A 14,749-nucleotide genomic window follows, 5' to 3' on the forward strand; every position below is an offset into this window, starting at 1 on the left:
TAGGTTAAATTACCTTTCATAATCTGTGGAAACTGTCAAAAGTTTTTTGTTCGTGGTTAACGATGATCGATGTAATATTATTTAAAAATGTGAAAAGTTCCATTATTTTTCAATTTATTTAAAAAGTTAATATCTTTAATAGGGCTCTAAAAATCTTTGATATGATCAGTTTATATTTCTCGTCGGATTCTTTGTAAAGGTCTTTTAAAGTCTAAGGACGAACTTCACAGGAATTGTATAATACATTCTACAGTTCCAAGTAAAAACGAGTTCTGAAAGTTCCAGAAAACTAAACGTCATTTGGCAAAGACATTTGCCGCCAAATTTACGAGCAAGCACGGAACATGATATGGCGGCCGTTGAACTGTACGTGTATTTGGTCATTTTAATAAGTTTATTAGCTTTTGCGACAATACATGTCGTTGAACTTAATATTTGTACTTTCTTTAGGTACATATTAGATAAGCGCACCTACTGCGGTTTTAGACGAAAATGTCATAGAGTTATTTATAGATACTTAATCTGTGACCATCTCTGTGACGTTTGAAAATTGGCGGCAATGCAATTTTGACATAGTATCTTTTTATAACTTGCTTTTAACCAATTAATAAGGAGAATCTTAAAATGGAATTAAATAATATTATATTATACGTTATACCGGTTTCAAATCATTAATATTCTTATCCGTAATATGATGTCATACCTGAAATCTGCATTGGCGACATAAGGTCAACGAATCGCAGTTTTATTGTGTCTAGTTGTCTACGTCGTTAATCGGGAAATATTTTCTAAGGAACATACAACATACTAGAAAATTATATGCACATGACTGGTTGTATAACTGTAAAATAGGCGTGACTAAGGTTTATCCTTATACTATAAAAATAATAGTACTTATGTTTTCATTCTATATAGAGAGATAGAGCATAGAAGCAAACATCTAGGTAATTCTCATCTAAAATAAATATTGGATATATAGAGAAAATTTTGGTTGTTCTAGAATCTAGAGTCCCTTAGATTTTCTTAAAAATATCATAAAATTCAATAGTTTTTTTTAAATATTATGTTCGTAGTTAGGATAATTGTTGACAAAAGTAATATAATCCGAAAATAAGAACACCCCTAATCATTCAATGTCCGATCCATGCTACTGTAAATAGTTAGTAGGTACAGGTAGTTAGTTTAGTAGGTACTGTTGTAAAAAATAGAGCAGGATTTCATACACAGATGTATAGATAGACAGCAATGACATAAGCGGTTGTCAAACACAAAAAATGTCAAGGTGTGGCGCCAATACACGGCTGGCAACCTTGTGCTGTGAAAAGTTGTTTTGGGCGGGACTTGGCTGTTTTGTTTTATTAATTAAATAATATGAATGTAAATACTTTAAAAACGGGATAAATATCAAAAGGATACGATATAAGGGTAGTGTGTAAGGTACTTTTTCGAATGTAAGGGAATTGAAAACGTAAAAAATACACTGAAATAAACGGGTAAATGGTTACAATAAATGGGTAGTTGTTAAGTGAAATGGTAATTATTTATTAAAAATACATAACTTAGTTTAAATATGACGTAGTTACATCGATAATAATCTAAGCATGTTATAATTACACATTGCGAATATTTTAACAGTAAAGCAGTGTATACATTAGAGGTAACAAATTAAATAATAATATAACCACGGATTTTTTTTATTCCTACAAAATATACTTATAAAATATATTTTTTACAGCAAAAATGGCGCTATTTTGGTGCGCACTGGTTTGCGCGTTCGCCGCTGCGCAGGCGCAGTCCAACTATGGATCACAAGCGAACGACATCGCGTACCAGGGTGAGGGCTTGCCGGAGCAGACCGTGCTTGATGGAAAGGTAATGTTCTTGTTCTATCAATTAAGGACGACAAAGAACAAACATGATCCATATGATGATATGACACTGACAGTTATTCCCAAGACACAATCTTGTAATGGCGTCAACAAACACGTATTCGCTAGTGTATATATTTTATCATGAAAATGGATGTCCCCATTTATTATGTCTGAAAAACTTTAGTTATCATAGGTAAGTAAATGGATATTTTTCAGGTATAGTCTCACAATTTGGTTTGATTTTTCGGTTTTAGAAATATGCACTCATTTTCATTATCGACATTTCTTTATCGATACTTTCTGCACTAGTCGATAAATAAATACCAAACGATGTAAGTTTTGCAGGACGTACCTAAACGTTAAGACCGATTGAAATAATTTCTCGTAAATGTTAAGAATTGCTATATGTAATTCCAACGGACATCATTGTAATCATCATCATTAAGCAATGTAAAAGATGACATGTCGAAGAATTAAAAAGTTCGACGACATGTGTCATCCGCCAACACGCACTTGGCCAGCGTGGTGGATTATGGCCTGTACCCTCATAGGAGGCCCGTGTCCCAGCAGTGGGAACGTATATGGGCTGATGATGATGTAGCAATGTAAAAATTAATAAATACCATTTTTCGACGCCTCCAATACGTTGTACTAAAAATCACTCGCTCAGGTGAAAATGAGGGATGAACGTTGCCCATAGTTCTATCCGCGGGGCACAGCTATATAAAATGTTATAAACGCTCATTCATTCGTTATCAGATCGCATACAGAAATTATTCTTTTTCTTAACGAGCGGTGCTACATTGTGCGGACCGTGGTACATTGTTACGGAGATTCCTGACAATCAGTACAACGCTCAAACGGACCGGCGGTGTGGCGAATAAACTAGCCTCTGGTGGACGCGTTTCCATTGTTAACTATTTAAAAACAATTAATTTAAAGACGGCAATAACTGTTAATTATGTAAATAAAATAGTGTATAGTAAGGTTTGAACATTGGGAATGGCGATGATGACATAAGCCACCTCACATTCAAATCTTCAAAATTAAAGTTCAATTTCAAAAAGATTCATTCAAATTCAGAAGTCATAGCAATTTGGGTGTAAATATAATAAGTGCAGTCATTTATTTACCATTTTCATAGCTAGATGTAACATGTATCAGTAAAAAAATGTTAAATACCTAAAATAAATTAACATAATTTCCCCCGATTAATGATGGAAGTTTACCTTTATGAAATGAAATGACACGGATAGCAAAGGTGGTTAAAGCAGCTGCTATACACCATAATACTAGTGGCGTCCAACTAATGTAATGATTTTATTATTCATGATTATTCATCAGGTGACTCACACGCATGATTTTTTTACTTAAAATTATTAAACAAAGTAGGTAAGTAACATATTTTTCACGCGTCAAATACCGTGACGTGTGCGAACGGAAACGGGCCCCAATGCTGATAACCGCTGGCAAATAATTAGTCGGCCAGATTTATTAAGACAGCAGACAGCGCTGCTAAATATAGGCACAGCTAGTTATATATTTTCAGTGCAAATACAAGACAAATAGGTACATCTCTAGTTTAACAAGAGATATGTACGGGGTCGTAAAATAAATGAAATTTATAGGTTTTTTAGGCTTTGAAGGGAACAAGATTGCCTAAAGATCGACGCTTAAAGTATTTTTAACAAAAGGGAGGGTTTAATGAGGTATCTAGTCAAAGAAATAAAAAAACATCACGCACATTAAAAAAATATTTTTTACACACACACACACACACACACGACTTTATTAATGATTTATTGTTACAGTTATAACACAGTTGACAGATATGTACGTGGTTATAATATTATGTATAAATCCAATATCTTTGACTCTAACATACCTATAATTATTGTTAACAAGTTCATACTATACTCTACTGTAGTACTGCAGCTATACTAAAAGTTCATAAAAGCAATTCTAATTTTTACTTATTAACTATTTTTTACTTCCAGGTCACAAAACTCGACGACCTAAGTCCTGTGATATTTTTAAATCGAACGAGAGCGGCGCTCAACTGTGCTGCAGGTTCTATGCAGGTAAAGTTTAAAACAACTATATTAGTACGTATTAAATATTATGCTTCTGTATCAAAGAGTCGAAAATAAAAACCCATTTTAACTATACGATTAGATTTTGACCACCGAAATGCCCAAATTCAAAGCCAAGTATGGCCAAGTATACTTGGCTTTGAATTGGCCAATGGGCTAGCTATATTGTTGAACTTTTTGATTCTACAACATGCAAATTTCCGGACGATATTATTTTTTTACTGATTAGAGCAGTAGGAATGTTATATATATTAAATAAATTATAATAATGTTTCAGATCGAATTAAAATTCAACGAGAAATTCTATGGGATCGCGTACGCTGATTTCGACCGAAACTCCGCCTGCCAAGTGGCAGGCAAGGGCGCTACTTCGTACAAACTGGAGTTGCCTCTCAAGGGATGTGGCACCAAACAGGTATTTGAGATAGTTTTAATACAAAATTATTAGGTATTATTTTTTAAATATGAAAAAAAAGTTATAAGAAAGTTGATTCATTTTAGTTCTTTATTTTGCAGTCATAATGAACAAAAAGTAAAAACTATTTTACATTTTTGTTCATACAATAAAAGATTAAAAAATATTTTTTCTTACTTAAGATAATATGTAAGCAAACTATTATAGTTTGCTTACTTACTTTAATTACTTTAATTATGCTTAAAAAAGTTTTTGCCAAAAATTAGAGATTTATATCTGTTTATAAGGGATTAATAAATAAGAAAATACCAGTACAGGCATACCAATAAAATATTGCTCAGTAGCTTTTGGATAGCGTGATTCAAGCTATAGATACCAAACATCCTACGTCATCATCTACATCATGCCATAGCATATAGCATATGTGCCATAGCACATCTGGTAGCTAAAAAATCCAGCATCAGAGTCAGCGTACATATTTCTGTAAGTTAATGTTTTTGGCAAATAAAGATTTATTTTATTTTTTTAATTCTAATTTTCCAGGACCCCCTCCGAGTGTTCACCAACAACATAGTGGTGAGATTCCACCCCGGGCTGGAGATGGATGGCGATGAGGTGATCACCATCGTCTGCAGATACCCACCTCCCATAGTGGCTATCAACGAACCTTTGCTTGCTACGTAAGTGACAATTTAAATTTGAATAGGTAGAAACAGGATTTGTTTAAAGTGTTCCTAATTTTTAGGCCAATTTGCTACGATTAGAAATTGTCTGCATTCAAAGTATAAGTTGCATAGGCTAGAATACTTTGACTTAGAACGGATTTGATATCATTATTTTTTAGGGCACTGAGCGTTTTTTGCATAGAAAATTTTACTTAACTTTACTTGATTCTGAATTTTTCGAAAAAAATATTATGTGTAAGTATCTATTGTATTATGTACATAAGAGGTATAAAAATCTGCTTTGTTAGTGTTTATCATAGCGCTCTAACATAGATGCTGCATCTGTAAAGAATCAACATTATGTTTTATATTTAGCGCAGGAATATAATCTCCCAACCAGCATATTAATATATTATATACAATTTCCAGGAACGATGTACCAGGTCCACTCCCAGCGAAAGCTCCTCTCGCAGGAACCCACATACTCATGATCATCTGCGCAATTCTCTTCTTGACTCTTCTTCTCTTGGGTCTTGGAGTCTCCTACTTATGCTTGAGAAGAAGAGCTCTGCCAGCTCCGAGACGGTTGATTGATGATTCTTCTGCGTCTATTATTAGTAGAGAGAGTATTCAGGGTAAGTTTGGACGTCTATAAAGAATAGGTATTATTAACTTTTGTGTTCGTCAATTTAATAAATTTAATGTACACCGATGCAGATTGTTAGGATTGTAAGTTTTATCTGTGTGACTTTATATTTTTTTAAAGTTAAACTGTGCATAGATTCATCTATGAATCGCTGCGCGTTGCGTCTGCAGGCAGCAATGTCGCCGCGCTTAGAATCAATTTCATAGATGTTCATAGAAACAAGTGTTGTCGCTTGCAGTGTGCTGTTGCAGTTTGCGGTCTGCGGCCCGTCTCGGACTTGTACCTTAAATACAAACATGTCCAGTCTATATCTGAAAATTTTGCGAAATAATTTTAGGTAGTTCCTTTAAAGGATAAGACAGTTTAGTTTTTTAAAGGTATTTGGATTTCGAGCAATCGACAATACTGACCTTTATTTTCTATCCTGAACTCATTGTCTCAGGACTAAATATGTTCTTCTACTAAGAAATACATACAATAGTTCCCTATTCAGATTTCCAAATTTCAAAACGTTTCACGCTAATTCCACCCTTATTCCCTTCGCACAGAGGTGAAGATCCCTCGCGCACACCCAGTATACCCAGCAGCGGAAAGCGCAAGTGTGGCCTCAGATACGATCCCATCAGACTATCCTTCAGAGACGCCAAGTGAAGCGGAACATGCGCATGCTAATGCTGGCTTTATGATCGATGAGTATCAGAGTGAAGGTAAGATATTTGTGTATTTTTATAGTGATTTTTTTTACAAAAAAAAAAAAAACTTAAATGATGTCCCATCTAAACCACACACTACACAGGCTAGTTAGATGCCTAATATCAGAGATATGAGCATCATTTAAATTGATGATTAAGTGGTCCTTCAAGCCAGATCTGTAACCTGTCCCTAAATACTTAGAATCAGAAATAATGTATCTTACACCTGCTGTTTATAGCCATTAGATATTCATAAAATGGTCCTTCGAGCTGGATATATAAAATCAATGTGTGCTAATAATTCATTAATTTATGATATATCGAGATGGAATTAATTCAGCTTATACCACTATACTCATTCATTTTATGGTTTTTCAAGCCGGATCCATAACATCATGTTTCGTAAATCCTTGGATATTAACGTAACTTCACCTCACTATAACTATTCAGTAATAAGTCCTTCAAGCCGGATCTATAACAACCTTTCCATTAAATACATTAAATCTAGAATATGTAAGCTTATATTATCTATTGACTGTACCCGTTAAGGCCATTAAATAACGGAACTAACGTTTATTTAATAATTTAATACAAGCGGAAATAAATGCACCTTATATTAATTATACTCATTCAATGATTCTTCAAGCCAGACCTATATTATATCAATATATCCCTTACATACTTAAAAACAGAATTAATGTATCTTATTCCTACTGTCTATACAGGGTTATTTGTAAAACACCGGCAACCTCGCAGGACAAGATAGCTAACATCATAAGTAACCACATTTGATCTACGACTTTTGGCATAACGCAATAAATTATTTTTAAATGATTTTTTAAGCTTTTATTGTACTCTCCTAACATTTGTAAGTCTATGTTCTATTCATTATTGAAAGGACGACGCGACGCCCCCTTTCCCCTCCCGTTCGCTTCTTGTTTACGTAATTTTTGGAATGCGCGTAGAGTTTATAATATTCAAACAGAAAATTAAATGAATATTTTTTTTGTATGAAAATAAAATCTAACAAATTATCAAAAGTCGTAGAACAAATGTTGTTACTTATTATGTTAGCTATCTTGTCCTTCGAGGTTGCTGGTGTTTTACAAGTAACCCTGTATATGGTACCATATGTATATATTAAATGGTCCTTGAAGCCGGATGTATAAAATCAATGTGTCCTATTAACTTAACCATCTCTCGAGATGGAATTAATGCAACTTATACTCTATATTCATTTCATTTTCGAATCGGAAATATAGCTTATACTTACTTACTAAACACGTTCTTTTAACGTTTCTTCGAGCCGGTATTAACGTACCATCACCTCACTACACGTATTCATAAAATGAACCGGAATAAATGCAACTTATACCTACTGACTATACCCAATCATTGTACGGTCCTTCGAGCCGGAATTAATGCAACTTATACTCCCTACCCACTATATTATTTTATATCACGGTGCTTCGAATTATTAATGCACCTTACACTTTAACCAAACATAACATAACACCACTAACCAGGCTACCACGAGTCTCAGTCCCGCTCGCGTGCAGGCGCGGCGCCGGCGTTCGACGTGCGCGTCCGCGTGCAGCGCCCGCCCGCACCGCCCTCACCGCAGTCCACTATCACTACTACGGAGGTCGATGGTGGGAGTATGAGGTGAGATTTGTAATTTGGTTGAGTTTAATATGGTCGATTTTTATTGAATTGAAAATTCAATATCATAAATGTTGTTTTTGTGGTTATTAAGTTTTTTAGATGTTTTAATTTGGGATTATTTCTATTGAATGTTACATATTGAAAAAAAAAACTTACAAATCAGTGAAAAGTCCCGGTTTAAATGTTATGTAACAATGAAGAAAACACAATTTTAGTGTTTTAGACATTGTTTTATGAATGTTGATACCTGTTATACCATTGTGTATAAATTCAATTTTGTCAATGCTGGTAATGGCTGAAAGGCCCACATCCAGACAATGTTCTTACTGACAAATCGTAGTCAAAAAATGACACTACCCACCAAATCCACAGACAGACGCTAATAGAAGAGCACGAGCGCCAAGAATCTGTACGCACAGTATCCCCTGGCGCATTGCCGCTCCCAGCTCGTGCAGCGCACGCGCAGCCACCGGAGCGCCCGCCGCGACCGCCGCTGTATACTGAGGTGCAGCGGGAGAGACAGGTATGTGTGTGGGTGTGTGTGGGGTGGGTGGAGACTGGTAGGTATAGGATGTGTGTGTGTATATTGGGTTTGATAAGAGAATGGTACGGCAAGAGCAAAAGCCGCAGCCGCCGGAGCGCCCGCTGCGACCGCCGCTGTATACTGAGATGCAGCGGGTGAGACAGGTATGTGTGTTGACTACAGTATAGGATGGGTGTGTGTGTGTGTGGGGCGGGTGGAGACTCGGGACGGTGGAGGATGAGTGTGTGTGTGGAGCGGGTGGAGATTGGTACGGTATAGGATGAGTGAATGTGTGTGGCAGATGGAGACTAGAATTGAGGGATATTAGATAATATTACGTACATATATTTTGATGAAAGATAAGGCAGTGTGCACTTGATTGTGTTTTGTTTTAAATTAATGAGAGACTGATACAGCTTACAATAAGAGTGAGTGGGTATGTGTGACTCACAAGGTTTTAGGTATTTTTAATAGAAAAATTATGTGGTAATATATAATTTAAGTTCAAACCAGTTCACCAACACATGAGTTTATGAGGAAAACAGTATTTCACACACTTTCACCCATCAGTTCACCTCTTCTATTGTCGATTGATAACTTTCACACACAAAAACACGTACAATGCTGCATACACACACACACACACGCGCGCACACACACACACACACATACGTGAAATCGTGTTTCACCCTATGAGACAAATGCTCTCTATGTTTCACTGATCGATTCTCTTCACGGACTCGTAGGAATCAGCTTCTTTGTCTTCTGCCAGATGTTTTTTGTTAGTACCCACTGGGGATCGAATCCAGGATCCCAAGTGTCCAGGAGGTAGTTGCATACTATCAATTTTTCACAATTTTTGATTGACTGCAAAATTGATCGTAATTTGTATCACCAAATTCTGTCAAGACACAATTCTTACAATGCACTAGCACAATTCCATTTCATACATCTGTGTTCACCTAACAAGTGTTGACCGTCATTGTCACTAACCAGGAGTGGTCCCGTCGTCCGAGGTCCATAGTGTCACTGAACACTGAGATGACAGACACGCACTCTGTCACGGAAGTGACGGACGGGTCACATGCCAGAATGTTCCATATTAAGGTAAGACACGTGTTTTCCATTTGCACTATGTTTCGTTTTTTTGGTAAAATAATTGTGGTGATAAGGTAATTACTAACTTCATGGGTTGGGAGTATTTTTTACAGATCAATCCAATAAAATTCCAGAAAGATTTTTTCTCAATTTGATCTTGAGACTTTTTAAAGTGTTTATTCAAGAAAATGCTTTTAAAATAGTTTCACGGGATTTTCTACTTACCATGCTGATCGTAAAGCCGCTTATAAAAGAAGCTTAAACTGTACAATATGGGAAGCTTCAAATGGCTTTAAAAAATAGCTTGCCCTATTACGTCTTATTAATCTAGTTAATTCTTAAATAATGTTTATTTGTATAGAAGCCACCTCCACCACCTCCCGTTATGAGGGAGCGCTTGGAGACAGAAGAACAAGAGATGCTGATGGAGAGCCTCGAACCCATGCCAGAAACGCCTATCATGCCTGCCAGGTACAGCATTTTCTGTGATAATGATTATTGACTAATTTTGAGTTATTTTATGATAACTAAAAATTATTATGTACCGATTTTGAGAATATTTGTTACCATGTACACCGAGTGGGGTATAAAATATTTTTGCATGTTAAAGTTGAATTAGTGTAATTGCCCCTTGTCGAAAACATTTGACTATTCCTTTACAGTCCTTCCTTCCTGCTTCTAAAATCTCGTCCAAATCTGTTTATAAATATTAAAAATAAAGTGCTAAATTCATCATCACCAGGAAACCAGAGATAACATCGCACGTGGTAGACGACGTGTTCCTCCGAACCATAACCGAGAAGAAGACCATAGAGGACATAGAGCGGCACAAGCGCCTGGTGACGGAGTACCAGCAAGTGCCGCCTCCAGCGCCGCACTTCGATGTGACGATCCGGAACCACACGCTCCCGGACTCGCATTGGGAGAACTTCTCGGATATAAGCTCCGCGTCCGGGATGACGCTGACGCCGAAAATGGAGAGGGTACCTATGTCGCTGCCGCCTCAGAAGTTTATTGGTAAGTGTAGTCATTCATAAAAGATCTGATTTCAAATCAGCTAGGTCACTCCGATTCTAAAATTAGACTGAGTGTTGTTTGTAGTACGAAATGCTTTTCATATCGAAGGTCCAAAATAGTAATGCACTATTTCCTTATTACTTTTGAAGTTTTAGGGGTACTTATCCAGTAGAATTTTTTTTTTCATTTTGTAATGCTCTGAATTCGAAATATATATTCTGAAAATATTGAAATTTTTTCCAAAGTCTAAAAATTCAATTAAAGCCCTGATTTTCTCAAACCAGACCTATCATTTGTGATATACCTATCGTTAAATAAGAAATGTTATCTTTTAGGTAAAGGCGGTCCAGATCTCTTCTCCCCCGAGCTAATCAAGCAAACAGCCACAACCTACCAGCCCTCGTCACCCGATCTTCCACTGCTACCAGAACTGCCTCCAGCGAGGAACCCACTGTTCAGGGAGGAAGATGATGATGATGTACCGGAACCCACTCCAGCACCACCCGTACCTCCCAATTGGAGTGTGCTGACCAGGGTTTTGAAGACCGAGGCGCAGGATGAGGTAAATATAATATGATAATGAAGCTATTGTTTATGTATAGATTGTAACATTTTTGTGATGATTGTGATGTTTCAGTTTATTTTCTTGATTCATTCATTCAGATTAACTGGATTAAATTCCTCAGTTATTGCACATTTATACATATCGAAATTGATACCTATTTTTTGCTCTTTACAATTTTTCATTGTTAATTTTTTTTTTTTTTTTTTTTTTTTTTTATTGTTTGATAGGAAAGCGCTTGACCACAAAAAATAATAAGGTTGCTCCCGGTTTCTGAAATCAGTATTATCTAACCAAGTTTTCGCATTGCCTTTTAGTTTAGAAACCTCTCCATTGTTTCAACATGGACATATTATTATTTTTCTATTGTTATTTAGAATAAAGGATTTAATAAAACATTATATTAATCTCTAGGTGCTATCCGAAACCGAGCGTTCCTACCGCCTCACCCGTTCCGAGCGTCTCCGCTGGCGCGAGCTCATAACCCACGAGAGCACGCTCCGCCGCGAGCTCGCACGTTCGTCCACGCGCGAGGACTTCACGCGACTGGCGCGCGACCAGCGGTTCGCGCCCTTATATACCCCGCCCAAGTGGGAGGTCATTATACGGATACTAGCGCCGCCGCCGGATAAACCGAAGGTACTAACTTGATCAGTTATCAATTGCTTCCTTCAATATATAATTTGTCTACAAATCCGATTCAATTGATTTGTGTTAAGGTAATTTTACTATTCACTCATTTGTAATTAGCTAATGTCTCGAATGCAAAGAATATGTCAAATTAGTGAATATGCATATATGATAGCATAGCAATCAAATTTTAATCAGATTTTTGGATCAATAAAGGCTTAAAATTTACTTGTTAATGTCCGTCTTGTCTGCATTAAGTTCGAAGTCATCCTTAACTCTTTCGGGTACCTAGTCGTGCTTAAATTTAAGTTCTATAACACATTATTTATTTAATTGTAAAATATCTCTTCCAGAACCGTTACCGCAAGAAGAGCGAATGGGACTCCCGTTCCCGGCGCAGTTCGCTCCCCACTCTGTACGAGTACGACAGTGACGCGACCTCACTGAGGGAACCGCGCTCACGCAGGTCGTCTTATAGAAGCGATCATGTGGATATGAGGTGAGGGAGAATTTATCTTTATAATTATTTCCGATAACAATAATTTAAACTACAGATTTTAGGTTTATAATGAATAAATCTTATAAATCTTTTTCGCTATTTATTGACTTCCTCTATTTATTTCTAAGTAGCTTACCGCCCGCGGCTTCGCCCGCTTTGTCTAAAACCTAATAAATTATATACTAAAACCTTCCTCTTGAATCACTCTATCTATTAAAAAAACCGCATCAAAATCCGTTGCGTAGTTTTAAAGATTTAAGCATACAAAGGGACATAGGGACAGAGAAAGCGACTTTGTTTTACACTATGTAGTGATAGTGATAACTTTGTTTACATCGGTAACTGGCTTTTAAACAATGTTTTGACATCTTTCTTATTCATAAGTTACGTTTTAGTATTATATTTTATTCATAATCTAGGGCTTCAAAGTTCCTTTTTTCAATATTAACAGATCGATGTCAGAGATGATGGTGGACTACGCCCGCGAGCGCGCGGACACACACTCGGAGGTGTCGGGCACGTTGTTGGGACGGTACTATGACGACGATAGCGATTCGGAACACCAGTATGGGCAGAACCCGTGAGTTTGATGATTTGCTTTCTTAATTAAATAAATTTGTTAGTTTACACTCAGCTTTGGTATGGTAAATTGTGTTTTAGTATATAAGTAAATGACTATGTTTTAGAATTAAGATTTTTGTTTCCTTTTAGTTCACTTTGGTAAATCAAGGGTAAATAAATATTGTGAACAGACATAATTTTTAACAAAACATTTAAGTAATTAACTAAAATTAAATGTAATCCTAATCTGTACTACACTTCTAGTTAAATGAACTCAGGATTACTTACACAAAATATTTTTTAATTCGTACCAATAGATCTCAGAATGAATGAATGAATGAATGAATGAATGAATGAATGAATGAATGAATGAATGAATGAATGAATGAATGAATGAAAGCCTTTATTGCAAGATATTTACAAGTAATAATAATCTAATAGCTTAACTAGGTTTCTTCTGGGTATCTTGCTTGCCTTTCGACAAAAGCCTCCTCCAAACTCTTCCATGATTGCCTTTGAAGTGCTATTCTTCTCCAGGTCGCTCCTCCTACAATTTCCTTTAAATCATCCTCCCATCTAATTTTTTGCCTCCCTCTGTTCCTTTTTCCTTCCCTGGGATACCATTCCAAGAGATCTTTAGTCCACTTTCCTTGTTTATTCCTCATTATATGCCCTGTCCAACGCCACTTTAGAGATTTGACTGTCCTCACAATGCTATGCAATTTCGTCTTTTTTCTAATATTAGTTATTTTTACTCTGTCGCGTCTTTTAATTTTTAACATGCTTCTCTCCATTCCTTGTTGGCACACCTTTAATTTTTGTAACTGTTTTTTGGTTAAACACCATGTTTGGCAACCATAAGTCATCACTGGGCGTATGCATGTATCAAAAACCTTACTCTTTAATGACTGGCAGATGTCGTCGTTTTTAAAAATATTTTTCAAGGACCAAAATCGTTTCCAAGAACTTGCTACCCTTTGCTCTATTTCTTTTGTCATAAGATCATTGGGAGATATGATCTGTCCCAGATAAAAATATTCTTCCACATACTCTATGTACCTGTTGTTGACTTCTATTGGAATTTTAGTTCTATTGGTCATTATTTTTGTTTTTAATGTATTCATTAAAAGTCCTACTTTTGCGCTTTGGTCGGCAAGCTGTTGTAACATTTTTTGTAGAGTTTCAGATGTTTCAGCTATTATAATGAGATCGTCTGCGAATCTTAGATGGTTTAGGCGCTGGCCATTAATGTTTATACCACAAAGGTCCCAGTCTAGATTCCGAAAAATACCTTCAAGAACAGCCGAGAATAGTTTTGGTGACATGGGATCCCCTTGTCTCACCCCTTTCTGTATTTCAAAGTCTCTTCCAACTCTCTCAAGCCTAATTTTAGCCGAAATTTGACTGTAGATGTTATTGATGAGGTTTATGTATTTTTGATGGACTCCCTGTAGTTTTAATGCCACCCAAAGATATTCGTGTCTTATAGAATCAAACGCCTTGCTGTAGTCTACAAATCCTATATAGTACGGTTGATTGTATTCATTACATTTTTCTATAAGTTGTTTAATAACAAAAATATGATCAAGGGTTGAATAATTGCTTCTGAAGCCAGCTTGTTCTCGAGGTTGTGATTCATCCAAGGTGTTTGATATTCTGTTTAGGATTGTTTTGGCAAATATTTTGTATAGGTTAGGCATTAGACTTATTGGTCTGTAGTTTTCTATTAATTGTTTGTCTCCTTTCTTATGCAGTAAGATAATCGTTGTGTCGGTCCACTGTTTGGGTATTTGTTCAGTCTGATATATTTCG

General features: G+C 36.2%; 1 protein-coding gene across 1 annotated transcript in view; it reads left to right on the forward strand.

Annotated features, from left to right (window-relative positions):
- Nucleotides 1-14,749, forward strand: part of LOC123705268 — an 80,895-nt gene that overhangs the window by 61,443 nt on the left and 4,703 nt on the right. The window contains exons 4-18 of the mRNA XM_045653980.1: nucleotides 1,736-1,872; nucleotides 3,869-3,952; nucleotides 4,242-4,379; nucleotides 4,923-5,059; nucleotides 5,474-5,679; nucleotides 6,239-6,397; nucleotides 7,909-8,047; nucleotides 8,420-8,570; nucleotides 9,567-9,677; nucleotides 10,030-10,139; nucleotides 10,411-10,685; nucleotides 11,021-11,247; nucleotides 11,662-11,886; nucleotides 12,231-12,376; nucleotides 12,828-12,956. Of these exons, the coding sequence (XP_045509936.1) occupies nucleotides 1,741-1,872; nucleotides 3,869-3,952; nucleotides 4,242-4,379; nucleotides 4,923-5,059; nucleotides 5,474-5,679; nucleotides 6,239-6,397; nucleotides 7,909-8,047; nucleotides 8,420-8,570; nucleotides 9,567-9,677; nucleotides 10,030-10,139; nucleotides 10,411-10,685; nucleotides 11,021-11,247; nucleotides 11,662-11,886; nucleotides 12,231-12,376; nucleotides 12,828-12,956 (2,369 nt within the window). The 5' untranslated portion in view covers nucleotides 1,736-1,740. The remainder of the gene's footprint in view (nucleotides 1-1,735; nucleotides 1,873-3,868; nucleotides 3,953-4,241; nucleotides 4,380-4,922; nucleotides 5,060-5,473; nucleotides 5,680-6,238; nucleotides 6,398-7,908; nucleotides 8,048-8,419; nucleotides 8,571-9,566; nucleotides 9,678-10,029; nucleotides 10,140-10,410; nucleotides 10,686-11,020; nucleotides 11,248-11,661; nucleotides 11,887-12,230; nucleotides 12,377-12,827; nucleotides 12,957-14,749) is intronic.

Source organism: Colias croceus, chromosome 2 (genome assembly GCF_905220415.1).
Source record: "Colias croceus chromosome 2, ilColCroc2.1".
Classification (NCBI taxonomy): Eukaryota; Metazoa; Arthropoda; class Insecta; order Lepidoptera; family Pieridae; genus Colias; species Colias croceus.